We start from the raw sequence: 23,586 nt of genomic DNA on the forward strand, positions 1-23,586 counted from the left end.
GATATAGTTTTCTAGCTTAAGGAGGAAAAAAACCAGAGTTTACTGGAGCAATGTTAACAAAGTTGCAAAGAAAAGATAATTTCAAGGTCTGCTTCTGTTTCTTTCAGATAAAGTTGATTCAAATTTTACATTTGGATGTCAGGTTCTTCACACAGACTGCTAATGATAATGGGGTGTGTTTTCACTTGTTGGAAGTTATATGGGAAGGAGCTATTCCTTCATTTGACGCTTAGTCTGAACTTGTGTTTACTCATGTCATGATGAATAACTAATAAACTGAATCTAGTAAGATGAGACTATTATAGTAAAATTATTCTCTAAATGTTCTTCTGGCCTTCCCTCTTTTTTATATCCTCCTAACTGAGGTGAAGTCTGGGCATTATTTAAGCCAGTAGGTTATTTTGCCTTCAGAAAGTAGGCTAAAAATATGGACTTCCCATGGCTTCTTTAAGAAAAAGCAAAATACAGCACAGCAGTTCCCAAATGCTCTGTATTTATCACCTGCATGATTTCAGTAATAGAAAATATTACAATTATTATTTTTTTTCTTAAAACACATACTCTTCAACATAAGAAAAACTGACCTGAATTCCGATTTTGAGAATGTCAGGTTCATGCTGCATTTTGGTTTTGATAACCTTTCACATGGAGACTCTGCCTCCTCAATACAGGTTGAAGATACATTTTTTTCCACAAGAGTTGTCACACAAATGCTCATTGGCACAATAACATTTACTCTTTTGCAGCACATTAGATAATGATTGCTTCCCATCCAAAGTCCAGTGAAAAGACTAATTTCTAAAGCAATTCTGAAGACTCAGAGAAGGTAAGTTACTTCAGGAACTTCATACTGTTTTGATACCATATTCTCTCTCTGCTGCTGGTGACTGTCCTCTGCAAAAGGTCTTCATCGACCCAGCTGATGTGGAGAAGTTGTTCTGGTTTATGTCAAAGTAACTCCAGTGACTTTTTATTGTTTTCTTTTGAAAGCAGGAGTGTATTTTGGATATTCTACAATGGATCTTCATTTTAAATAAAATCATCATTTTTCACTTTACCCAGTCATTTATGCCTTTATATTTGGAATTGTAGAAGTTACGTGTGGGAAACTTAACTACTGCAAATTCTTCTGTAGTTTCTTTGCATACCTTGAAGATATTTTGCAGGTGACATCTACATTTGGATAGGGAAGATAAATATTACTTAAACTGTCCTATTTCTTTTAAGGGTTATGGCTAAGCAGTGCAACTGAAGTATGCAACTTTCTCTTAGTGTTCTTGATTTTGTTTTGGTTTTTGTAGTATCGGACTACTGAGGAGTAACTTAAGGTGCAGAACTTATGGCTTTAAATATATGTGATTAGATAGTTAATGTAAACAATGTTTTTAATACCTCTCCTGAAATATTGGGAATCTGTTGTTCAACTGATAGTTTATTTGTCTTGAAAGGAAATCATTGTTCACTTTATCTTCCAGGCTGAGCAAGTTGTATCGGGGAATAAAAAAGTGTGGCAGCTCAGATTTTTGCAGGCAATCCAGAAAATATCCCAGGTATTTCTGAAAGCAGTGATCCAGGTCTCCCAAATGCCAGTCTGTGTCATTTGGCCACATGACACACGAGTGGAAAAAAGCAGTTTTGACATGATATGAACAGAATTTTTTCAACTGTTTTGTATATTTCATTTTAAGTTGCTCTAGAAGATACTTCAGAAGCTTAAGACAACCTTTCCTGTTAAATAAGTAAGAATTTATTAGGTACCTTCTACTACATAGTTCTAAGTATGTATTTTAGATTTTTAAATACACATTATTCATAAAAGCAATAAAAATGTTCTTACTGTAATAGAATAACATTTTTAATAATGTTTTAAATAAAATCTAAAGTAAGTGCAGCAACAGTCTCGATAATCCTAGAAGTCCCGCCCATGAAGTCAGATTCCACCAGTCAAGGATTTCTACCTTAAACAATAGGTTTTGTGCATGCACCACTTTGGTAGCCACAGCAACACAGAAATTCAAAGCGTTGGTCAGCAGTGTGCTTACACAGTACAGTCTCTCAGCTGCAGATGCTACCAGTGTAACATGAACTTGGAGCACTGCTTAAGATTAAAGCTGCCCTTTTGGCTTGGATTTACACCAAGGGAAATGCCCCTACCTTCCCGTGGCAGCCCAAGAGGGGAAGAGGTATATATAGTTTAATAATACATTGCTAGATAGGGGTACAGCATGTCTGATAATATTCTTAAAGCAAAGACAAAGAATTACGCTTTAGTTATCTTGTAGCTTTCTTGATTCAGTACAAGATGTTAATTAAGTAAACTAAGAAGTTGGTTTGCCATTAAGGAGGTACTCTACCTCATGCAGATTTTGTTATTCCTCTTTGAAGAAATGTGGAAACCAGTTTTCGTTGGAGTGAAAAATCACACTTATTCATCCTGATCACATTCAGCAGTTCTTGTCTTACCATCGTTTTAGAAATTGCCTTGGTACAAAGTATAATTTTGGTCCCAAAGCTCAGAAAGCTGAGTCATCAGACTTTTAAGCTGGTTCTTCTAAACAGGACTGTTTGGGAAGGATGATTTAATGAGTCTCATCTTTTTGCTTTCTAAGGCAAGTCTGGCATGTAAACCTGCAATGTAATTTGTTTCCACCTCCTGCTGAGTAAATGCAAGTCAGACGTTTGGCGAGTATGTGCAGTATTGTACTGCTGTAGAACAGTGATGCCTAAAAGCCTTATTCTTGCTTCCTGAGTAATTAGTCTTAGATCCAATTCCTAAACTGAAACAGTGCTAGACAGTGCTACCCTGGCTCACGCAGGCTTAAAGTAAAATATTCATATGAAATACTAACCTACAGCACTTTGGTCCATCAGATTCACAACATGTCTTTGAGCTGCCGTGGTTGTTCAGCATGGCCTTCTCAATATGCGAGAAAGAGAGTCGCCAGGTGTTTCCTAAAGTTGAGTACAAGATTGTTAAAACTGTTCCCCAGCAGTAAGTACCAGTGTCTGCAACTAGGAAAAAAAAAAGACACTTTACAAGTACTGGCTTAATTTTAAATATCAGCAATTTCTTTGCACCCTAAAAAAAAACCAAAACCCAAACAAAAATTGTAATTCAGGGACTACAGTTAGTTAATTCTGCCTTAATTCCCCAGCTGTTCCACACAAAGACATGTTATTAAGAATGCTATTAATATAGGGCAAAGAATATTACTAGTATAGGATATCGTTAATTGTTTGGATGCTTTAACTATATTCTTAAGGACCTCTGGATCTACTTATAGCTTAATTCTGAACTTTCCTGCATTTGTTGAACATGATTTGGGGAGTTAGGCTACTCATAGAAATCTACTACCTTTGAATTTCTGTTCTGTATTACTAGCCTTACTCCATAACCATTTTGGTTTTGAATAAAAAGATCTTCACCATTGGTTGCAGTTTCTTTGTGCAAGTCATAGGCTTGTGAGTTTGTCTCGGGTAGGGTGACTGTTCTAAAGCATTTATTTTTGTTCTTCTGGTAATGTTTCTGAAAACAATGATTAAGATAGCTAAACCCCTTGTTTTTAAAACACTAGCAATCATTTTTGTCGTCTTTATGTAAGTTAGACTGTTTCCTTTACCTGTTTGGTCTGCTTACTCTTTGCCTTGAATTTTCACAGGAAGAGATAGCCCAGTAGAGCAATAATGATTTACTTGGCATTGATAAGATGGGCATGCTAATTAAAAAAAAAAAAAAAAACCAAAAACAAACCAAAAAAAAAAACCCAGATTGCCTGAACTCTTTCTGCTGAAATCATCAGTTCTTATAATGCAATGACAAGTTGGGATGTTTCTGCAAAGTAATGTAGGCTTGGTATGACAGTGGTCTGGAGGGGGGGGAGGGGGGGAATAAATCTTGTAGCCATACCAGGGTTCAATGAGAAATAATGTATCTTGCTAGAAAAGTACCCAGTTTACTTCTTGCAGAAGTATGTAACTTGTGTATGCAGTCCCACTTACAGGGATGTTCCCTGCCTTTTTAGAATTTTTATTTTTTTTCTTAGAAAGCAAAGGAGTGGATGTTGCTGTTAAGTACAGCACTAGCATGGGAAAGGTTCACATCCATGTGCCTGACTTAGCAGATTTAATATAATGGTCTTGGGAATGGTTAGTATACAGCCTGGCAGAGCAGTTTTGTCTTTAAATTTCTGTAGAGGATGAGCAGTGTCACAAATCTGGTTTTAAAGAAGGATTTCAATTGTTTCTGACCTGGATATATCCAGGATAAGGTAAAGATCTGCACCTCGAAGGCAGAATACTGAACAGAAACTGGATACCCTTTTCATAGCACTTGTAACAGCGATCAAGTTGTAGAGAAGATATTTCGTAACCTATTGTATTCGAGGGTACCTCTTAGAACCTTTTCTTTTTGGTTTTGCTTGGCTACTAAATAAAGTGATTTGTTTCTGAACTCTCCCCTGACTTTTCTTCCAAGCCACTGTTCAATTTTGAGGCCATCCTGTGTGCTGGGCGGCCAGCTCTGCTGAACTTCCAAAGTTAAGATTATGTCCACTGATATTTCTGCTGGAGGATTTTTGATCTGAAGAGTTATTGCAGGGCTTCCAGCCTTCTTCCTTTTCACAGTTACTTCTGCATCTAGTAACAAAGAAGAAATTGATTTTATATATATATTAGAAACTGTTTTTTGAAGAATGTTAATGTTTTTACTTCAGATGAATTTATAATCAAAAGCAATACCTGGGTTCAGTCACTGGCTCTTTATCCTACAGGATATGGATTTTAAATAAAACATTAAGAAGGCTTGTTGAGGAGTTCTACGAAATAAGGACTGTTCTTCTTGAACTGCCTGCTTGATTTCCTATGTCTACAGAATCAGAAATACAGTAATGTTTTCCAGCTAGCCACTTCACTGTTGAAAATACTGAGATGGAAGAGATTTGGCCACATTTCTGAAGGCTTTGGGAAGAAAGAGTACCCTAAAAAGGGATATGTTTTCTATATAGATGGATGCAAAATAGTAGGTAATGTATAGAAGAAAGCTCTTCCTTTTGCTACCGCACATGGCTCTTCGTGCATGGCAGATAGATTCAAAATACATAGGTTGTGTAGAAAGTACCAAGTGTGTGACAAATCCTTTAATATTCATAAATTTCATATGGAAAGAGGATTGCGTAGCAGAGCAATGGACTAATCACATAATACGATTAGCTGTGATGTATTTGTGGTGATTCTTAGCACGAGACCAAATTTGGGATACTGGGGACAGGAGGGCTTATGGGTAGGGCTACACTGCCACAGAGACAGTGACTGGGGGGAAAATCCCATTTTATTAAGAACAGGGCAATACATATACCCAATGTAACTGGACTTTTAGCACTCCAAGGTGAAGCTTGTTCTCTCAGTACTTACTTTTAATGTTTTTTACTTCTTGTTTAATAATGTCTCTTAGTGCTTGAAGCATTTTAAAGGCTGATAATTTTCCATCTTCATCTAAAAACTTAAACAAATGCTTCTCTTTTGGATTTCTTTTGAATGTTAGGTAATAATAGGCTCCAGTGTCATCACATTCATCCAGCTGAAGTCTTGAAACAGGCATTACGAGCATGATGTCAAACTCATTTGGTTCAGATATCTGGAAAGTATGAGAATACAACAGTCAACGTGCAACTTAGGTTTTATTCCCTTTAGGCTTTTATACCACTTGCGGTTTATCTCCAGCTACCTTGGTGTACTTCCCGTGTCTGGTGTGACGTACAAGCTTATTTCTGTAGATTTGTATTACAAGATTGCTGTGCATTCGAGTGGAGAAGAGCAGCTCATTTTCCAGCTTTCCAACTTACTAGTTTTTAAGAGAGTTTTAAGATTCTTAAGCTGTTCGGGGGCGGGGGGGGGGGGAGAAGGAGCATTACTATGCCTGAAGCTGGGTTAAAAAAACCCAACAAAACTCCAAAGTGTCCCCGTGTTTGGCTTTGTTTCAGACTGAGCTGGAACCAGAAGAAAGGTACCGCTCTTTCACCTCCTTTTTGGGAAAACCTATCCCCGAAAAACCGGCACGGGGCCTTCCCTCGGGCAGCGTCTCTCTTACTAACCGCGCATACGTTCCCCCTTTCGGTAAGCCGGCCGGGTTTTATAGTTAGCTGTCGTTCATTAACGTGGCGATCCTTAAACGCCTCTGCCCCCGCACCCACCTTGACGTGCTCGTAGTAGCTGCCGGCGCCCAGCCGCTCGATGGAGCCGAAGCTGCCCTCCTGGCTCCGGATGGCCTGAATCAGCTGCGACACCACCTGGTTCACCAGCCCCGACGCCTCGGACACGTCCTGCCGGCCCAGGCTCAGTCGCGACAGCACCTCCCGCAGCCGCAGGCCGCCCGACGACGAGGCGGCGGCCGGCACAGAGGGAACGACCGCCCCGTCGGGCACCGCCGCCCGCCTCCGCGCCGCGGGGGCTCCGGCGGCCGCTGCCCTGCTCCGAGGGGCGGCGGGGGCATCTCCGCCCCCCGCGGCCGGGCTCGCCGGCGGGTTCCTGACGACGGAGCCTCGCCTCGCCGGAGGGCCGCGCCGGCCGGCCGATCCGTCTCTCCGCGCTCCACGGAGGGAGGCGGCGGCGGCGGCGGCTTCCCCCGGCCCGCCGCCCGCGCTCCGGCCCCGGCCCAGCGAGGAGCTGCGGGCTGCAGCCCTCACCGCTCCCCGGCCCCGCGAGGCTGCGGGCCGCCCTCTCCGCCCGCCCCGCTCCCCTCTGCCGTCCATGGCCTCCGCTCCCTCACCGCCGGCTCCGCGGCGCGGCTTCCCGCCTATTCGCCTCAGGCGGGCGGACTTCCTCTTCCAGGCAGCGCTTCTCCGCTGAGGAAACGAAACCCGCGCCCTTCTGCACGACAGCCGGGGAGGGGGGGCGTGGCCGCCCCGCCTCCCTCCAATCCCCTCAGCGCATTTTCCCGCTCCCCGCGAAGCCCCGCCCTTCCCGCTGGGTGAGGGCAAGCCGGCACCGAGACCGTTCCGCCTCACCAGCCGCTCGCTACCGGGGCGGGGGACGCCCGGTCCTCCGCCTACCGCCCCGGGGCAGCGAACGGCTCCGCCTCTCCAGGCGAAAGGCGGTGACGGGTCCGCTCCTCTCCGCTCCGCCCTCCCGCTTCCGGCTGGGATCCCCGCTGCCGGGCGGCCAGCTGTTGGTGCTAGTGCCGCCGCCGCCGCCATGTTGTTGCGCAGCGGCTGGCGCCGCCTGGCGCTAACCCCGTCGCTGAGGCTTGGGCACCGCCGGGCGGGCAGCGAAGTCGGGGCGGCGGCGGCGGCGGCAACATCACCGCGCTACGAAGTGGTGGTGATCGGCGGGGGCCATGCGGGGACGGAGGCGGCGGCGGCGGCCGCTCGCGGCGGGGCCCGCACGCTGCTGCTCACTCACAGGATCGGCACCATCGGTACCGCGGGGGGGAGGGTCCCGCGGGGGGGGCCTCGGGTCTCCCCGCTAAGGCGGGAGAGTTTGGGGGGACGGTGGCGGTGAGGGGGTTGACCCGTGTGTGTCCCCTCCGCAGGGGAGATGTCCTGCAACCCCTCCTTCGGCGGCATCGGGAAGGGACACCTCATGAGGGAGGTGGACGCCCTGGACGGGCTGTGCGGCCGCCTCTGCGATCGCTCCGGGGTCCATTACAAAGTGCTGAACCGCGGCAAGGGCCCGGCGGTGTGGGGGCTCCGCGCCCAGATCGACCGCGGCCGCTACAAGGAGACGATGCAGGTGAGAGCGGGCGGGGGGGGGGGCGGGACGGACGGACTTAAACGTGGTTCTGTGGAGAGACCCCGCAGGCCTGAGGTCTGAGGAGGAGGCTGCCTGCCGCTGCTGGCATATATAGATATAAAAATATACACACAGTCTGGTAAAACGGGCAGCCACTCTGAAACGGGACTGGGGGTGCAGTCGGAGAAAGTCGAGAGCAATGACCAGCTTGAAAACACAAGTTTATTTCCAGGGATTTTTTTCGTGTGCGTTTGTGGACTGGAGTACTAGAATGAATTAGTCAAATCTGAAGTACTAGGATAAACTATAGAGGACAATGCGGGGAGGAGGGTTGTTTTTTGACGTTTTCCTATCGAACCTAGCCACCTTTCTGTTTAGTACTTTAACGCAGCATAAATTGTCGGAGCTCAGCATAGTTTAAAAAATTCTTTAGCGTTTTAACATACAGGTCAGGCTTCATGACCAAGTAGTTTCTTTTGAGCTCAAACTCTTACCTGTGAACACCTGATAGATCAGGATAGTACAGTAACCGAGTGTCTGCCAAGTGGCCTGTTAAGGAGGGAATAGGGAAGAGGGTGACAGATGTTTTGGAAATCAGCGGGGTTTGGGACCGCCCGTGTGTCTCAAGTTCCTAGATTTTTGCAGTAACTCCTTTCATGACAGAAAGAAATCCTTAACACGCCACTGTTGACAGTTCGTGAGGCATCTGTGGAGGATCTTCTCTTGACAGAGCCGGAACCAGGCCATCCTGGGAAATGCCAAGTCACAGGAGTCGTCCTGGGTATGTGCTAGTAACTCGGTAAGCATCTTCAGTTACTCTACACTAAGAGCGGCCTTTGGGGTAAACTTTTCAGATTTGTCAGTGAGAAAGTTGAATTAGCCAGTAGAGGTGATTTAGGCCGAGTGTGAACGAAACCAAGTTAATACGCGTAATACAATGAAAAACGTACCTGGATTGATAGGATATTGGGAGGTTACACAAGTTTAATGTTCTTTGGGCTAGCGATACTGAATTCTGTGCCTTGTTTTGAGATTTTATTTGGGGAATGGAGTATGCTGCCAACAATGTTACGGGGCGGTGGTGTCCTGTTACTAATAGACTCGTGTTTTATATTACCCCTTGCTGTTCTAGTAAACAAGCTTTCTGAAATGAAGGCCTGGGTAGGAATTTTTCCCAGGAGTGGGTTTGCTGTGTTAGGGGTAACATGCTTAGGAATAAGAAAAATACAGGACTAACTACATGCTGCTTATTGCAGTTATTCCTATTAATGGTTTTATTATTGAAATGCTGATTTGTGAAATAATAAAAGATGGATGAATTCTCAGTGAACACTGTTAGTCTAGTTTTAGACTGAAGCACCGGGATACCAGGGCTTTGTTGATACTAAAATATGCACATCTCTGAAAACTTGCTGTTTCAGGGGATGGGAGCACAGTACATGCTGGGAGTGTTATCCTGACCACCGGTACATTTCTGAGAGGTATGGTCCTCATCGGACTGGAGATGCACCCGGCTGGGCGGCTAGGGGACCAGCCAGCCATTGGACTGGCTCAGACTCTGGAGAAACTGGGATTCACTGTGGGCAGGCTGAAGACTGGGACGCCACCCCGACTTGCCAAAGACACAATTGACTTCAGCGGTCTGGAGGAACGTACAGCTGACAACCCTCCAGTGCCGTTCAGCTTCCTCAGCGAGGCTGTGTGGATCAAGGTGGGATAGTACACATCAAATGCACGTAGAGCCAGATGGGGAGCGGTTCAGAGAATGTCATGCTCAGAGTCAGTTGGGGAGTTGATGGCTGGGAAAGGGAGCTGGGCTGTGTTCATACTGGATGTGTTGTTACCCCAGCTCTAGAATAAGATTCAAATGTTGAAATTGCAGATTGTTAACAAGTCGTGACTAGGAAAGAGAAGGGATGGAGTTATCCACAGATCTCAGAGGTGGCATGTTAACAGCAACTTCAGAGCAGGAGAAACTCAATTTTCCAAAGAAAATCCTGGAGAATGGATGGTGTTCTGTAGTTAAGCAGCACAGGATTAAGTATCAGGAGTTGATTTGCCCCAGAGCGTACAGGAATTGCAATAACCTATTATAATTGGGGTGGGGGTGAAAGTAGCATCAGTTCAGGTCCTCGGTATGTGTAGGAGAGGTTTTAAGGAGTTAAGGTGCAGTGTTGTTACTATTTTGAATGTGAGTCTATTTATTCTTTTTCAGAAAAATCAGTGAAATCCTTGACATGGTGGGGTTTTTCCCAAACCTTGAATTTTCCATGTCAATTGCAAGGTTTTGAGAGATTTCTTTTTTTTCTTCACCAAACTCTTTGATTGGCTGTTAGCTGTAGGGTCAGCACTTGCTCCTTTTACTTCAGAGCCTGGAATTCCTGTGGTTGATTTGAATGCTGTGATATAATCTGTTGCTTTAATAAGAATACCTATCCTGTAATTAGGAATACGGTGTACAGAATAGAGCTTGCATTCTGGACTCCTGAGTTCTGTTCTGTTCCTTGGTCTGCTTTTGGGCATGTTGCTCAAGCTGTCTGGTTGCTCGTGTTCTGTCTCTACAGTGGCTATGACAGCACTACCCGTCTCTCTGGGAAGTGAGAGCCAACTGTCATGGAAAAGCCCGTGGGAGATCTCAGAGTTGTTCAGTAAGAGTACAGTGTTGTGACTGGATTAACTTACAGTGAGCTTTGGCCTCTTTCAGCCAGAAGATCAGCTGTCATGTTACCTGACTCACACTACCCTGAAAGCCCAGCAAATTATCCATGATAACCTCCACCTGAACAACCATATAAGGGAGACAACAAGGGGCCCACGGTAAGTGTGTGGCATCATGCAAGGGTCTCAATGGCACAAGCTGACAATCTGTCTGATACCGTAGGTCTCTTCCTGCTTTGCTTCTGGAAAGTGATTTTTTTTCTCCATGTCAGGTGGTGCTCATGGCTATTCACTGTTGCAGGTACTGTCCCTCCCTCGAATCAAAGGTTCTGCGCTTCCCAAACCGAGAACATCAGGTGTGGCTGGAGCCCGAAGGCTTGGAGTCTAATGTCATTTACCCCCAAGGCATGTCGATGACGCTGCCACCTGAGCTCCAGGAGCAGGTGATCAAATCTGTCCCAGGCTTGGAAAAAGCCAAGATATTGCAGCCAGGTGAGGGGGGGGTGAAGAGTTTTAAATCTACCTGTCGTACTGGTTGCCAGTTAATAAAAAACAGATTTAGTTTAGGGCATAGCAAAACAAAGGAAATGTGAAACAAAATTAATTCTTGGATGCGGGGCTTTTTCCTTGGTTGTTTTTAAATTGTAAATAAAAGGTGATAATGTAAGTCATTCTGCGCCACTGATTGTCTTTGCTGATAAATAGGGACCTTCAAAATGCCTCCTGTAAGATCTGTCTTGTCGTTTGTCACAGGATATGGGGTGCAATATGATTTTTTAGATCCCCGTCAACTGACTGCTTCTCTCGAGTCTCGTCTTGTTCAGCGCCTCTTCTTTGCAGGCCAGATAAATGGCACTACAGGCTATGAAGAAGCTGCAGCTCAGGTGGGTGAATCTGATCGTGTATACTCGGCGCTCAGAAAGGAGTATTGCTTTGGCATTTGTCTTTGATATGCAGTCTTGCTAGGCCCATCTTGTGTTAGTGAGCTGTTCTTCCTTTTGTTGCTCAGCCCAATTCCAGGTTTGCCCAGCTATTTTCACTTCTAGTATCTACAGTTGCTGCTACTGAGATTGCAGTGACAAAAGTAATTGGAAGCACTGTCAAATATTTCAGCATGGAGTCTGTGCAACGGGTATAATTGAATATGTCTGGGAATTGTCTCTAGTCACATCAGCAGGGGCCAAGAAGCCCTTCAGACTGCCTAGATTACTAGCACAGACTAGCGCATTTTCGAGGGTACGGTTTGCCACATGACTCTTTGGAGGCAGATGTGCTGATACTTTAGCCACGAAGAGACCGATAAATGTGTTTTTGTTTTGCTTTCTGTCTGCCCAGGGTGTGATTGCTGGGATCAATGCTTGCCTACGGGTTCATGGCAAGCCCCCTTTCATCGTCAGTCGCACTGAAGGCTACATTGGTGTCCTGATCGATGACCTTACCACTCTGGGCACCAGCGAGCCATACCGGATGTTCACCAGCCGCGTGGAGTTCCGCATGTCCCTCCGGCCTGACAATGCTGATGCCAGGCTCACCCACAGAGGTACTTTATTATGGTGGCTCTTGCAATGAGCAGCCCTCCCCAGTTGGAGACCTTTGTCTCACGTGCCATCTGTCTCTACAGGTTTTGAAGAAGCTGGGTGTGTGTCACAGCACCGATATGAACAAGCAGTTAAGATGAGAGATGCTTTAGAGGATGGAATTGCAATGCTAAAATCCCTTCAGTTCAGCATATCCAAATGGTCCCAGTTAATACCAGAAATTCCCTTCAGTAGCAGTCGAAGATCGCCTGTCAGGTAAAGGTTACAGCTGAAGCTTTCCGGTCTGACTTACGCTTGCTTTGGCACATCTGGCTATAGTGGTTTCGCAGCGTTTGTCCATCCTTCCTGAAGTCATCAGTACTCCAGGATTCCAGCTTTATCACCTTCAGGGGACAGACATCTGATGTTTGCCTATAGACTAAATTCGACGTCGGTGTTTTTACTATGCCACATTTCCTGGTGCTGATATGGGCTCCCAAAGCAAGGGGGTACTCCACTGGCCCAGACAGTTCTTGCTGCCCTTATTGAGAGTGCTGCCCAAGTGGTGACAGTTTTGCAGTGGGCTGCTGCTCTGCTGAAATCTTGATAAAGCAGCGATTGATTTCGGGCTAGTGTCAGATGGTAGCTTTTCTTGTACACAAAGGCCTTTGCTTCCCTTACCCATCCTTTATCTCACCTTATCTTTTCTGTTCTTTTAACTCAGTGACTAAGACCTGGCTGACTCAGTCTGTGGGAAAGGTTCCCCTTACCTTGTCACCCCTATCTTGCTGTTAATTTTTCATAAAGAGCTCCTCTTCAGGAATTTAATAGCTCTTCTGTGTACTGAGAGGAGATAGCAGGGAGGTGAGCTTGGCTCTGCAGTTGTTCTGGCTTATGCTGAGATCTTAACCAGTTTGAACTGGGAACAGCTATAAATCTGCCTTACGCAAGTGACTCCTTCCTTCCATAAAAACTTGCTCTTGTTCTCCACAGTGCCTTTGACATCCTTCAACATCCTGAGGCCAACATGAAGGTTCTGGCAAGGGCTGTCCCAGAGCCCCTGGGAAGGCTTGCTCAATGGAGAGAACTGGCAGAGAGATTGAAAATAGAAGGTAGAGTTCAAGGGTTAGGATCTCTTAGTGGGATCTGTGTACGTTTTGTTCAGTAAGGGGAGAGCCAATCCATTCGTCCCAGTGTGTTTCATGTTGCTGCTTAGTGAAATGAAACACCATTACCAGAGCATGCCACGGCCCTATGCAAGCACCTGCGTTTCACTTTGTGGGATGAGATCAACTATTCATGTTCACTCCTGGGTTTTTCTTCCCTCCTTACTGCTCTGTCAAATAGACCATCCTTTCCTGGGATGAGAGGGGAAAGCCAACTCATGTATCTTAATTCCTGGAGGAAACGTACCTCCACCATGGTGTTAATCAAAGAGTATGACTTCTTCCAAAGTAGGGATGCAAATTAGGCTCCTTAGTCTGTGAGGTTGGAAACTCCTTAGGAGCTTTTGACTCTCTCGGTAGAATTGCTCATTCTGTTTCCAAGAATTCTTGCAAGTGACCTGTTTCACATGAACACCTATATCTGGTTGTTTTGTTTCCCTGATTCACAGCTGCTTACGAGTGGTGTGTAGTCAATCAACAGCAGGAAATAGAAGAAGTGCGTCGTGATGAAGCCCTCCGACTGCCAGAGGACCTAGATTACTTTGCCATTGATGCATCGCTCTCCACAGAGGTGCGGGAGAAACTGGACTCTAACCGTCCACAGACGGTAAGATAGTGGGCCGCAGCAAGGTTGAGCAGCAGTGGAATCCCTTCTGTGTCTTCCCAAGGGACATGGGGGGGGGTGAAGAGAATTGGGGAAAGGAATACCCACAGGTTTTGATCTCATTTCTCACTAGCCCCAGTGTGTAGGTTTGGTTTTGGTTAACTTGTTCCTGTTCCCACACGCAGATTGGTGCAGTCAGCCGCATCCCTGGAATTACACCAGCTGCTATCGTTAACCTGCTGAGATTTGTGAAGACCAATCATCAGAAGACAGAGAAGCTAAAAGCTTTTCCTGCGACTGGCAAGGTTACCGGGGAAGAGGTACTCAGAGAAAGCAACTTCCCAAAGACAGATTTCAGCCAGAGTACCTTTGTTAAAACACCTTTGTAGAGAAGTGTACCCCTCCTGCCAGAGTACGTGCAAGATCACCTGTGCTTGCGAGCCTCTTCATGGATAAAGCCTGTGCTGGCTGGATCCAAAGCAGTTCTAGTTGTGTCCTGTGGCAGTGTCGCTGAGTAGAACAAAGATGACGAATGCACAAGCCTTAAGTAAATGCTCAGGAACTGAAGTACAGCCTGTGATTTTGCCAATCCAAATGAAAAGATGGGAATTGCATTTAAAATTCCATGCATTTGGAAGATGTCAGTCAAAATCTGTTCTAAAGCATCTTGGAAAGGACAGTGTTTTGCGCTTCTCAAATGCCGAAGAAATGTTACCGTGCTGAACCCACGGCCGCACAAGAGGATTGGAGCTGGGAAGCGTGTTCCATTGACTTCAGTACTTGCGTTCATAGCTGCGCAGTGACTACGCATAGTCTGATGTTTTAGTGTGACGTCAGCCATAGGCAACACTTGGCTATCAAAATGTGTGCCATGCATATTTAAACTTAGTAGGAGACGGATTGAATGTAAATGCTGTATCCTGGGGTGGGTTTTTTTCTCCTTTAAAATAAATAAATCTTGAAACTTGCTGAAGAACTTGGTTGTCGCTTGGCTTTCAGTAGAGCCTTGGCAGTTCGCAGTCACAACTCAGGCAGGTGAGTGGGGTGAGATGTGCTACAGAGCTGTTGGAGGCAGCTGGAGTCAGACTGGCTGCCCAGGTCAGGGTGCTGAGGAAGGTGTCGGGGGGGCACGTCGAAATGTGCCCCAGGAACCTCAGCTCTGGGTGGTGTGGTAGTCCAGGGGAGCAGGACCAGGGGTTGCTCATCAGCGCTGGTCCCGCAGCTGGCAGTAACACAACTTTCATCTGAACGAGGTACGCTCTGGGCGGTCAGTTTGTCATGTGCCATCTAGAAATGCTAAATCCAGGCCGTTGCTGCGGACCTACGGAATCCTTGCCTGACTCGGGCAGCAGTCTCTGATGCTAGCCCCGTTTCTGAACACCCTTTGGATTGCCTGGGCAAACAGGCTCGGGAACAAGTTTTGTTGCAGTTAAATCATAGAATTATTGGGGTTGGAAAAGACCCTCAAGATCATTGAGTCTAACTGTAAACCATATATATATATATGTATATCACTATCATTTTGAAATCATGATCCTGGACTTTTGTCTGTCTTTCTTGTGAGTGGTTCATTTTGTGTCCAGAGAAGGGAGTCAGAGCAAATCCTTTTTGTTGACAGAGACCCCGTCATGCAGCAGGAGGGTGGGCAGAGCTTACAGCTTTCTTTGGGGCATCACCTGCCCACCGGAAAGCATCTCCCTGTCAGCAGCTATTGGCTTGTACGGAACAGCGTTAGAGACAGCGTCTGTAGGTCCGTTCATGTCAGAACAGCTCGGAAAAGCTAACATGTATTTGCCCCTTTATGTCTGTGGCCTATTTTCCTTTCAGCTTTGTTGGCTTGAAGAATTCAACCTTGTAAGCCTTAAGTTTAGTAGTGTAAGGAAGGCAGCTACGCTTTCTGCGGTGAGGCTCGGGCTCCAGGTATGGGGGTCTTGAAATTCCAGCGATGTGAACCCAAAGAAGCCCTGAACCCTGGGCCTCTACCTATTCAAAGCAGTGGAGCTTCTGGTCATGCTTTCTTCACTGCATTATCTTTGTATTGTGTTTGGTTTGGATGTACCTACATCTGTAAAAACTTAGATCCAGGTTTTTGCAGAGGAGGAAGGAAGCCCTATTGACACCTTCCTCCTCTCAGTTTTAAGTAGATCATGCAGGCTCAGATCTGCGTTTCCTGGTCCTTGCCAGCAGTCACTTCACAGGAAAACTTTGTTTCCAGTGCAGGTCTTGAAAGGCAAGCCCATCGCACCCTGCTACAAAAGCAAACACGTTTTCCTCATCTTTCTGTGCTGAATTTATTTCTGTGCTACAAAGGCCTTGGTTCTGGTCTCACGCACCCCAGTGTAAATCAAAAGAGCGATTCCGCTGAGCTGGGCTGCACCGAAGAAAAAGCGGGGGTGGGCTTTTGCTCTTCTTACTTTTAGCGATTTAATAATGCTCAGCCGTGGTCTAAGAGTTAGAAAGGGGAGAGAGAGTTAGTTAACTCGGGGAAATTGAAGTCGGAAGCGCAGGGATGCATTGCTTTCCAGCAGATCTTTTGTAACAAGTGCTCTCTGTATTTCAGCGTGAAGCGGGTTTTGGGCCACTGGTGAGCTCCCCCGTTAAGACAGGGTGTCCTCTGTTCACGTACGGTGGTTAATGATGTCCGTATTTGCTGAAACGGAAAACCTGGCACCCGCACAAGTTTGAGGACTGGCTGTTCGTCAGGTATTAGTTTCATGCATCTAGGGCTTGCTGCAACATCTTGTGCTTGTTGAAGAGTTCTTGTTCGAGACGACTTTTAAAGTGAAATCACTCATTTTGTTAAGAAAACCGAGCGGAGAAAGGCTAAATAATCTCCTGTAAATAGCACGGGCAGGTAGGATGCAGACATCTGCTTTCTGACTCCACTGGGGATTTGTTACAGGGCCCAAGGTTTTGGTTTTACGCAAAGACGAAGCGAGCATAGACCCTCAGGGGTGCTGGGGGCTCGCTAAGGCCAGCAGGATGGGAAGGGCAGAACCGGAGGAGCCTGCCCTCAACATGGATGTCTGCTTGCTATTCCTTGGCTGTGCGGTCGTGAATGGCAGTTTGTCCTCCTGTAATCCTCTCCGTGACCGCGCAAGCGGGGAGGGTCGGATGTGTGCTGAGGTTGGCCTAACTCATTGCATGTACCGTGTGTCCTTGTGCTCCCTGTTTTGATGTGAGTCTCGGGTTTTTTCCCTCCTGCAGAACACAGGTCTGGTGATCAGCTATTTTCCCCAAGCCAGATTTCCTCAGATCTCTACCATTCTACCTTGTACCAGATTTTTCAGGACAACTTTCCTATTCTAGTTTTCATTTTCTATGGTACTTGGGACTGCCCAGTTTCTTCACCTTTTTTTTTATTTCTGCATGGCAGATGAGAGCAAGAGAAAAATGGGAAGACATTTTACACTAGGAGACACTAGAAGCTGTCACCACCCAGTCTTTGATGGTCTCGGTGCTGCTGGAATGTCGCAGGAGCGGCTCGCCTTTTAGTCCCCCGCTTTGCTGGCCCTTGCAAGCACGGATGTGCCTCCTCGTTGAGCATTGCCCTGGCACTTTGGTAAGTAACAATTTGCACTTGCAGTCATTTTAGATGCTGGGGGGGGGGCGGCTATCAGCTTTGATGCCTGCACCTCCCCAGGTTGTGCTCCTCTGGCCGGTGAGAGGTATCTCAAGATCCCGTTTAGTGGATGCAGGAGGAATCTGCTGTCCCCTGGGAGCTGCCCTTTCCACCGGGGAGGTGCTCTCTGTGCTCCCCCCCACCCCAAACCATGGCCTGTGCTGCTCAGAGTCCTTCCAGGGGTTTGTTTCTGTCTCTTGCCGTGGCTTCACGGGGCTAGTGAGAAATAAAAATGTGTCTTTCCCCTCTTGCGCTGAAAGTTAGTGGTGGCTGGAGCATTCGGCTGGAAGAGACACTTGCTCTGCAATTGCGATTACAAAAAGGGCAGAGGAAAAGAGGATTGATTCTTGATCTGTTGCCTTAACGACAGGGATGCTTTGGGGAAACAAAACTTGTCTCTTTTTTTCTTTCTAAACTGCTGTGTAGGCTTAACCCTGCAGCTGTAAACTCTTGAGCGGGGAGAGAGCGGTGGGGTCCCATCGGAGGCTCTCGGGCTCCACAGTCACCATCACGGGACCTTGACCCCCCTGCCCCATGCCAAGGAGTTGCGGTAGTGGCAAATCTTCTAGCCTGAAAACTGGAGGCTGCAGCTTCTTTGCAGACTTAATCCTAGATACTTTGACAGCCTGTGATATCTCCTTGGGGTGCTCTGCTGTGACCCACCGGCTCAGAACAGCTCTTCGTCCCAACTTGCCCGTTTGTGTCCCTACGGAGCCGGCACGTCCCCGCCGCGGGAGCGGGTCTGCACGGCCACCACGGGAGAAACGTGGTTCAGCCGAGGCCGGTGCTGCGGTGGAGACGGGAGGAGGACGAAGCGACGGGCGAAGGCGGCCGCTTCTCACATCAGCTCCAGCTCCCCGCGCAAGCCCCAGGAGACACGGTTTTTAGGCAGCCCTGGGGACCGGTAAGCACACGCTGTTCTCGTTCCAAGCGACTTGGCGCTTGATGTGGTTAACTGAAGAGCAGGCGTGGAGCCAGGAGGGAAATGAGCTCACTCTGGGCCTTGCAGGGCAGCAAGAAGGGAGGGGAGCTGACAGCCGGCTCGTGACTAGTCTCCTCGGTTGCGATTTTAGGTGGCCGAACTTGAAAATCGCTGCGTGGGGCCGGGCGGTGACTTGTGTCGTAAGCGTAGGGGATTTTTGGAGTCACGAGTGAAAAGGCTGCTGCGGGTGAGTACCGCTGAGCGAGGTTTTTGTCCTTGTCCCACCGCACCTCGCGGGACTTTGGCAGGGTGATGGTGGCCCCGTGATGGGCGTCGGGCGGGAGCTGGAAGCGGCTGGACCAGATGCAGAGAGGTCACGTCGTCGCATGCCGTGATCTCACTTCTCCTCGGGTGTGCAGAAATCCCCGGGGATTCCAGCCCAGAAACGAGTTGCAGGAATTACCCTCGCGAGGAAGCGACTGCAGCGGAGTTAGGGGATGCTCTTTCCTTTCCCCGGTCCCTGTGCACACACGCACGGCCCCTCCTTCTCCCCAAAATTGGGGTATTGCCATCCAGAAAAGCACTTTAGCAGCAGACTACATAATATTAGTTATTATTACTGGAAGTAACAGTCAAGTGGGAGCAAACCTATAACTACACCTAAATTCACCTCCTCTTTTTTTCCTCTGGGAAAGGCTCTTTAAGGGCTTGTTTTACACAGAGAAAACTCTTAACACCAAACAAGCCTACACCTCTTTCTCCAAAATACCCATGTCCTGTTAGCAGAAACCACAGCCCAGCTTCTACAACCAAATATTTACTAAATATTTACTAACAGTAACTAAATATATAGTAATGAATAACATAATATAAAGAATATTGTATAAAAATACTAAATAATTAACAATAACTAAATTTTTAGTCATTTGGCGGGGGGCGTTCGCTCTATTTACTGAGGAGTTAGCTTAGAATCCGGCTTCAAAACAGGAACTGCGGATTTTTAAGAAGTCTGGCAACTGCAATAATTTAAAAAAAGAGAAAGTAGGCACCTTATTAATTTCTGTATGCGTGTATATGGGTTATAATAAATACACGTACCTCTGTGTGCGTGTAGACATAGATACACACACATGTATCAAAGAAAGAAGTGAGAGTTTTGCTGAAGAGGTGCCCAGGTGGCTGCAGATAAGCAGAATCCGAAACTTTCTTTTAAATTAGAGCCCTACCTCCAATAAAACCCTTCCTGGAGGGGAAGGCTGTCTTGCCTTTCCATTGCCGTGTGGGTTTGGAGTCGGCTGCCTCACCGGCTGCCCTCAGCCCTGTGGAACAGGGACCCGGGGTGGGAAAATGTGGCTCTTCCCCTTCGTGTTGAATAATCCAGATTTTACTGGGCTGAAAGGGAAAAAGCGACTGCGACTGCTGCTGGCAGGGCAGGTGGGGCTCGGCGTTAGGGGTGAGCTGGCTCCGGTTATTTCCAGTGACTGCATAGTATGAAAAAAAAAAAAAAGTGTGTTAACCCACAGACTTGTATTTGCGCTGGGCCCGAGCTAGCAGATGCTTTTGCTGAAGGACGACCAGGTTTCTGGTCTGTTTTGCTCAGAAGAGCCAGGAGAAAGCCCTCGCAAGGTTATGTCAGCACCCGGAGGGCAGACCTAGCACCGCGGCATCCTTGGGAGCGCGCCTTTGGGCCGTGAGGGACGCTGCACCACCGAGACCTTACCTACCTTCAAATTGCTTTGTGTTTTTAAAGGAAGAAGTAAACAAAACCTGCACAAATTCAGAGCTGTGAAGCACAGGCGCAGCTCCCTGGCAGCCCGGAGATGGCCCATAGGAGAATTGCACTTCCATTGATTTCCACGTTTCCTCCGTACTTCACCCAGCAGCTTTCGAGGAAAACACGTGTTTAACTGTCAGCTTATCAGCGCAGAGAAGCTAGCAGATCGGAATTATGTTGTGTAAATACTTGAAACAAAGGATTCAAGAATTACTGATAGGCAGCCAGAGACGGTAACCTCATTTTAAAAAAAGGTAGGCAATGATGTCATTGATTTTTAATGCAGAAATAATCTGAAGGGATTAAAGAGGGTTCAAGAAAGGCTTAAAACCCCCACAGCTTCTGTCTTGGAAACCAATGCGCTTTTGCCATCTACCGGGTTTTGCTTCAGCTCTTTTAAAAGCACCCTGGGTGCTCCCTTCTTCCTCCTGAAGTGGTTTTGGCCTTCCCCTTGGTAAGGAGTAGGAGCATTGCAGGAGAGATGATAATTCGGCCCAAGGTTATTTTCCATGGTCACGGTTTATTCTTCTGTTTAGCTTATGGTTTGGCTATTGTTTAAGATTTGCAGTTTCAGAAAGCTGAACTCCTAGACAGAAAGTACTCTTTGGTGCAGTCAAGCAACATGAGGGATTTGAGGACTTGAAAGTGATCATCATAAACTCAAAGGTGCTAATACTGCCAGGAATTTGTAATTTGCACTGAAAGGCAAGAGAAAAAAACTCTTGTAGAACCAGGCTTCAGGTAGAGCAGCCACTTTGAGCAGGACCTCAGAGAAGCACAAACCATAGAACTGGGGGGGGGAAAAAAAAAAGACAACCAGCTGATCAGCAAAAGAAGATGCATTTTAGATCCAGGAGCAAACAGCTGAAGTGAGACTTGGGAGAAGTCAAGCCGAGTTGGACCTCGCAAAGGATGTTAAGCAGCTGGTGAGGAGTTCTGCAGCCACCTCAAGGTAGGCAAGGGAAAGGAACCGCGTTGTTCTGAAGGAGGCACAGAGCAAAACTCATCCCCGGTCATCTGAAAGTGCGGGCAGCAGGCAGGGAAAAAACAGGCGAGCTCAGCCAGCACCAATCAGAACCTGAATGAGTCTTTCACCTGCAATTTCAGTAAAATTAACTATTCCAGTTACTAGCCTTGCACAAGCTGGTTTGAGATACGATAATTAAAATACCTTGGGGTAGTAGCCTGAGCAGAGCCCATTTTATTCCAGCCTAAAACATTCACCTAGGGAAACAAAACTGAGCAAGAAATTACTCGACTACAGCCGCTACAACTCTGCTGCTCCCTTTCCCTACACAGACCAGGCTTTGCGTCCCCAAATACCTCACCGCATGCATTTTTGGAATATTTCTGTGGACTAAAAGCCCTGTAGACTTCCAAAGCACACATCATCAACTAGAAAGGGAATTACTTTTCAACCTTCCAGCTCCCCACTGCCACCTTCAGCAGTAAAACTCAAAAAAGGTTAAATAAATTTGGTATTCTAGCCTGTTTTCTGCCTTTGTAGCTAGCTACTTCAGCACAGCAGTCTGCTTTCATGCTTCTGTATAAACATCACCAGCATTACAGGACAGTATGGAAAGAGTTAAAGACAGCTGTGAAAGTTGCTTGAAGAAATAAGCAGTCAGAAGACAAATACAGTTCTCCAACTATTTACGTTTATTAAAAGTTTGACCAAAGTAGTTTTATTCCCAAGTTTTGTTTACAAAAGTCTAACAATTTCCCCAGGTAGTCAAAGATTAATAAAAGAACTGAGATGGCATTGCATTAGTGCATAGAAAGCAAAACTGGTCTACAATAGTAAAAAAAAAAGAGAGAAAAAAACCCCAGAATGTGTAAAATTGAGGTTTTGAATACTTGAAAGCAATTGCTAGTAGCACAGGCAGAGCACTCCCAAGTGTCTAGTCTTTTACTGCGTACAAAGTAAACGGGTTAGCTGCAACAGATACTGCCTGGTCCTCTACGGCTTCAGCGTTTTTCTCCTAGAGGCCCGGAACTACGCCGCTGACGCTCCCGCCCCATCAGCTGGGCCGTTCTAACATGAAACATCCTCCCAGGCGGCTTTTTCAGCCGCCAGGCTGTGCGGTTTTTCTGATCTACGCCCAGTTCATCAGAAGAAAATGGCCTCTTGGAAGAGCCGCGCTGCCTGCCTTCAGTTGCTGCCCTTCCTTCAACTTCTGCTTGTTAGGATCAGAGACACTTCAAACACCTAATTCTATTTCAAACCTTACTTTGCCTTAAGGCTTCAGTTTGAATCAGTTGCTTATTACAAGGTAACTTCCAAACTGTAACAGAGCAAATACACCCAGCTGAAGACAACACCGTGCAAACAGGACAGAGGAACTGCCCGCAGACTGGATACTGCGTATCCAGACCGCAGCCAGCCAAACCAAATATCCCGCACCTACACGGGAACGTGCAAGAAATCCAACGGGCAGAAAGCTGCGCTGAAAACGCTGTCTGCACCAAAGCTGTTTTCCTTTTCATCCAGATTAGAACTTTGACCTTTGCTGAACCAGTTCGGCCAAAGTCTCTTGGAAAAAAGTCAGCAGTTTAACGGAACAGCATGCAAAGATTTGCAAGATATTTTATAGCTTTATTATGGCAACAGGACACCTGCCTCAACTTTAAAGTTATGTACTTCCTGTTGCCTTGGGGATAAAACTAACAAACCTTTAGCAGTAGAATTTAAGAATCACGATGAGATTCCTTTACTGAATTCCGTAGTCTTCTAGAGACTGAAGCGCTCTAGCCCTCGCTTCCGCTGTACTCGGTACATCTGTACCTTCAAACATGGTGTGTAATGCTCCAAGGTTTTACTGTAGTTAAGACACAGAAGGTGAGCAGAAAAGGAGAAAAGATCCAACCAAAGCAAACAAACAGCATGAAAATAATAGCAGTTCAGGATTATCCAGGCATATCCAAGCAATACAGATATGTTACAAGTTCCTGCAGAGCAAGCACATAGCTGAAGAAGGAAAGGAAAACAAACGAGAAGAGAGCCGTTACAGACAGAACAAACATACTGGTGTCATGGAACAATAATCCTTCAAAGATACCGAATTCTTTTTGAACTGATGTGGGGATACTGTGGGGAAATAATGTTAAAGGTTAGTAAAACAGCTGCATCATTATGCAAGCCAGATCTGATTATCCATTAACTGCTTGTCTCCATCTACCAATTCAAAGCAAGACTTTTGTTCTGCAATCCCCATTTATTACAGCTGGTATTTCTTATAGCCCAAAATGTTTTTCTTGAATTATTGATCTAGGAGTCAATAGTAATCTTTTGGACTAATTACCCAGTTCCACTTCAGCCGACCGTTTGAACCGAATCTTCAACCTCATTGTCAAAAAGGGAGCAAGCATACGGTCCCACCACATCATTTGGTGCCGACACAGCAGCACGCACTGATCACATCGCTCTGGGAAATGCACCAGTATGTTCTCCAAGCAGGCATCCTAAAAACATCCTTGACCCAAAGTTCAAAAATTCAAAACCATCAAGCAGGACAGGTGCCTCAACACCGTCCTGTTGAAAAGTCAGTGGAAACACCTGCCAGTTTCTCTCCCAAGCTTTGTTCTTGAAATAAAAACT

At 46.5% G+C, this 23,586-nt stretch overlaps 2 protein-coding genes across 2 annotated transcripts; one reads left to right on the plus strand and one right to left on the minus strand.

Moving 5' to 3' along the window:
- Positions 1 to 255: 255 nt before the first annotated feature.
- On the minus strand, positions 256 to 7,190 carry CGAS (cyclic GMP-AMP synthase). Its single transcript, XM_049817996.1, has 6 exons — positions 6,189 to 7,190; positions 5,410 to 5,632; positions 4,390 to 4,635; positions 2,850 to 2,952; positions 1,393 to 1,728; positions 256 to 1,173 (listed from the first exon to the last, which is right to left on the minus strand). The coding sequence occupies exons 1-6, from the start codon at positions 7,188 to 7,190 to the stop codon at positions 1,050 to 1,052; spliced, it is 2,034 nt and encodes a 677-aa protein (XP_049673953.1). The 3' UTR covers positions 256 to 1,049.
- Positions 7,189 to 14,646, plus strand: MTO1 (mitochondrial tRNA translation optimization 1). The gene is made up of 12 exons (XM_049817994.1): positions 7,189 to 7,411; positions 7,526 to 7,725; positions 8,389 to 8,506; positions 9,147 to 9,436; positions 10,430 to 10,542; positions 10,685 to 10,875; positions 11,137 to 11,267; positions 11,719 to 11,923; positions 12,005 to 12,176; positions 12,894 to 13,012; positions 13,516 to 13,673; positions 13,856 to 14,646. The coding sequence occupies exons 1-12, from the start codon at positions 7,189 to 7,191 to the stop codon at positions 14,057 to 14,059; spliced, it is 2,124 nt and encodes a 707-aa protein (XP_049673951.1). The 3' UTR covers positions 14,060 to 14,646.
- Positions 14,647 to 23,586: the final 8,940 nt, after the last annotated feature.

This window comes from Accipiter gentilis, chromosome 15, assembly GCF_929443795.1.
Source record: "Accipiter gentilis chromosome 15, bAccGen1.1, whole genome shotgun sequence".
Taxonomy (NCBI): Eukaryota; Metazoa; Chordata; class Aves; order Accipitriformes; family Accipitridae; genus Astur; species Astur gentilis.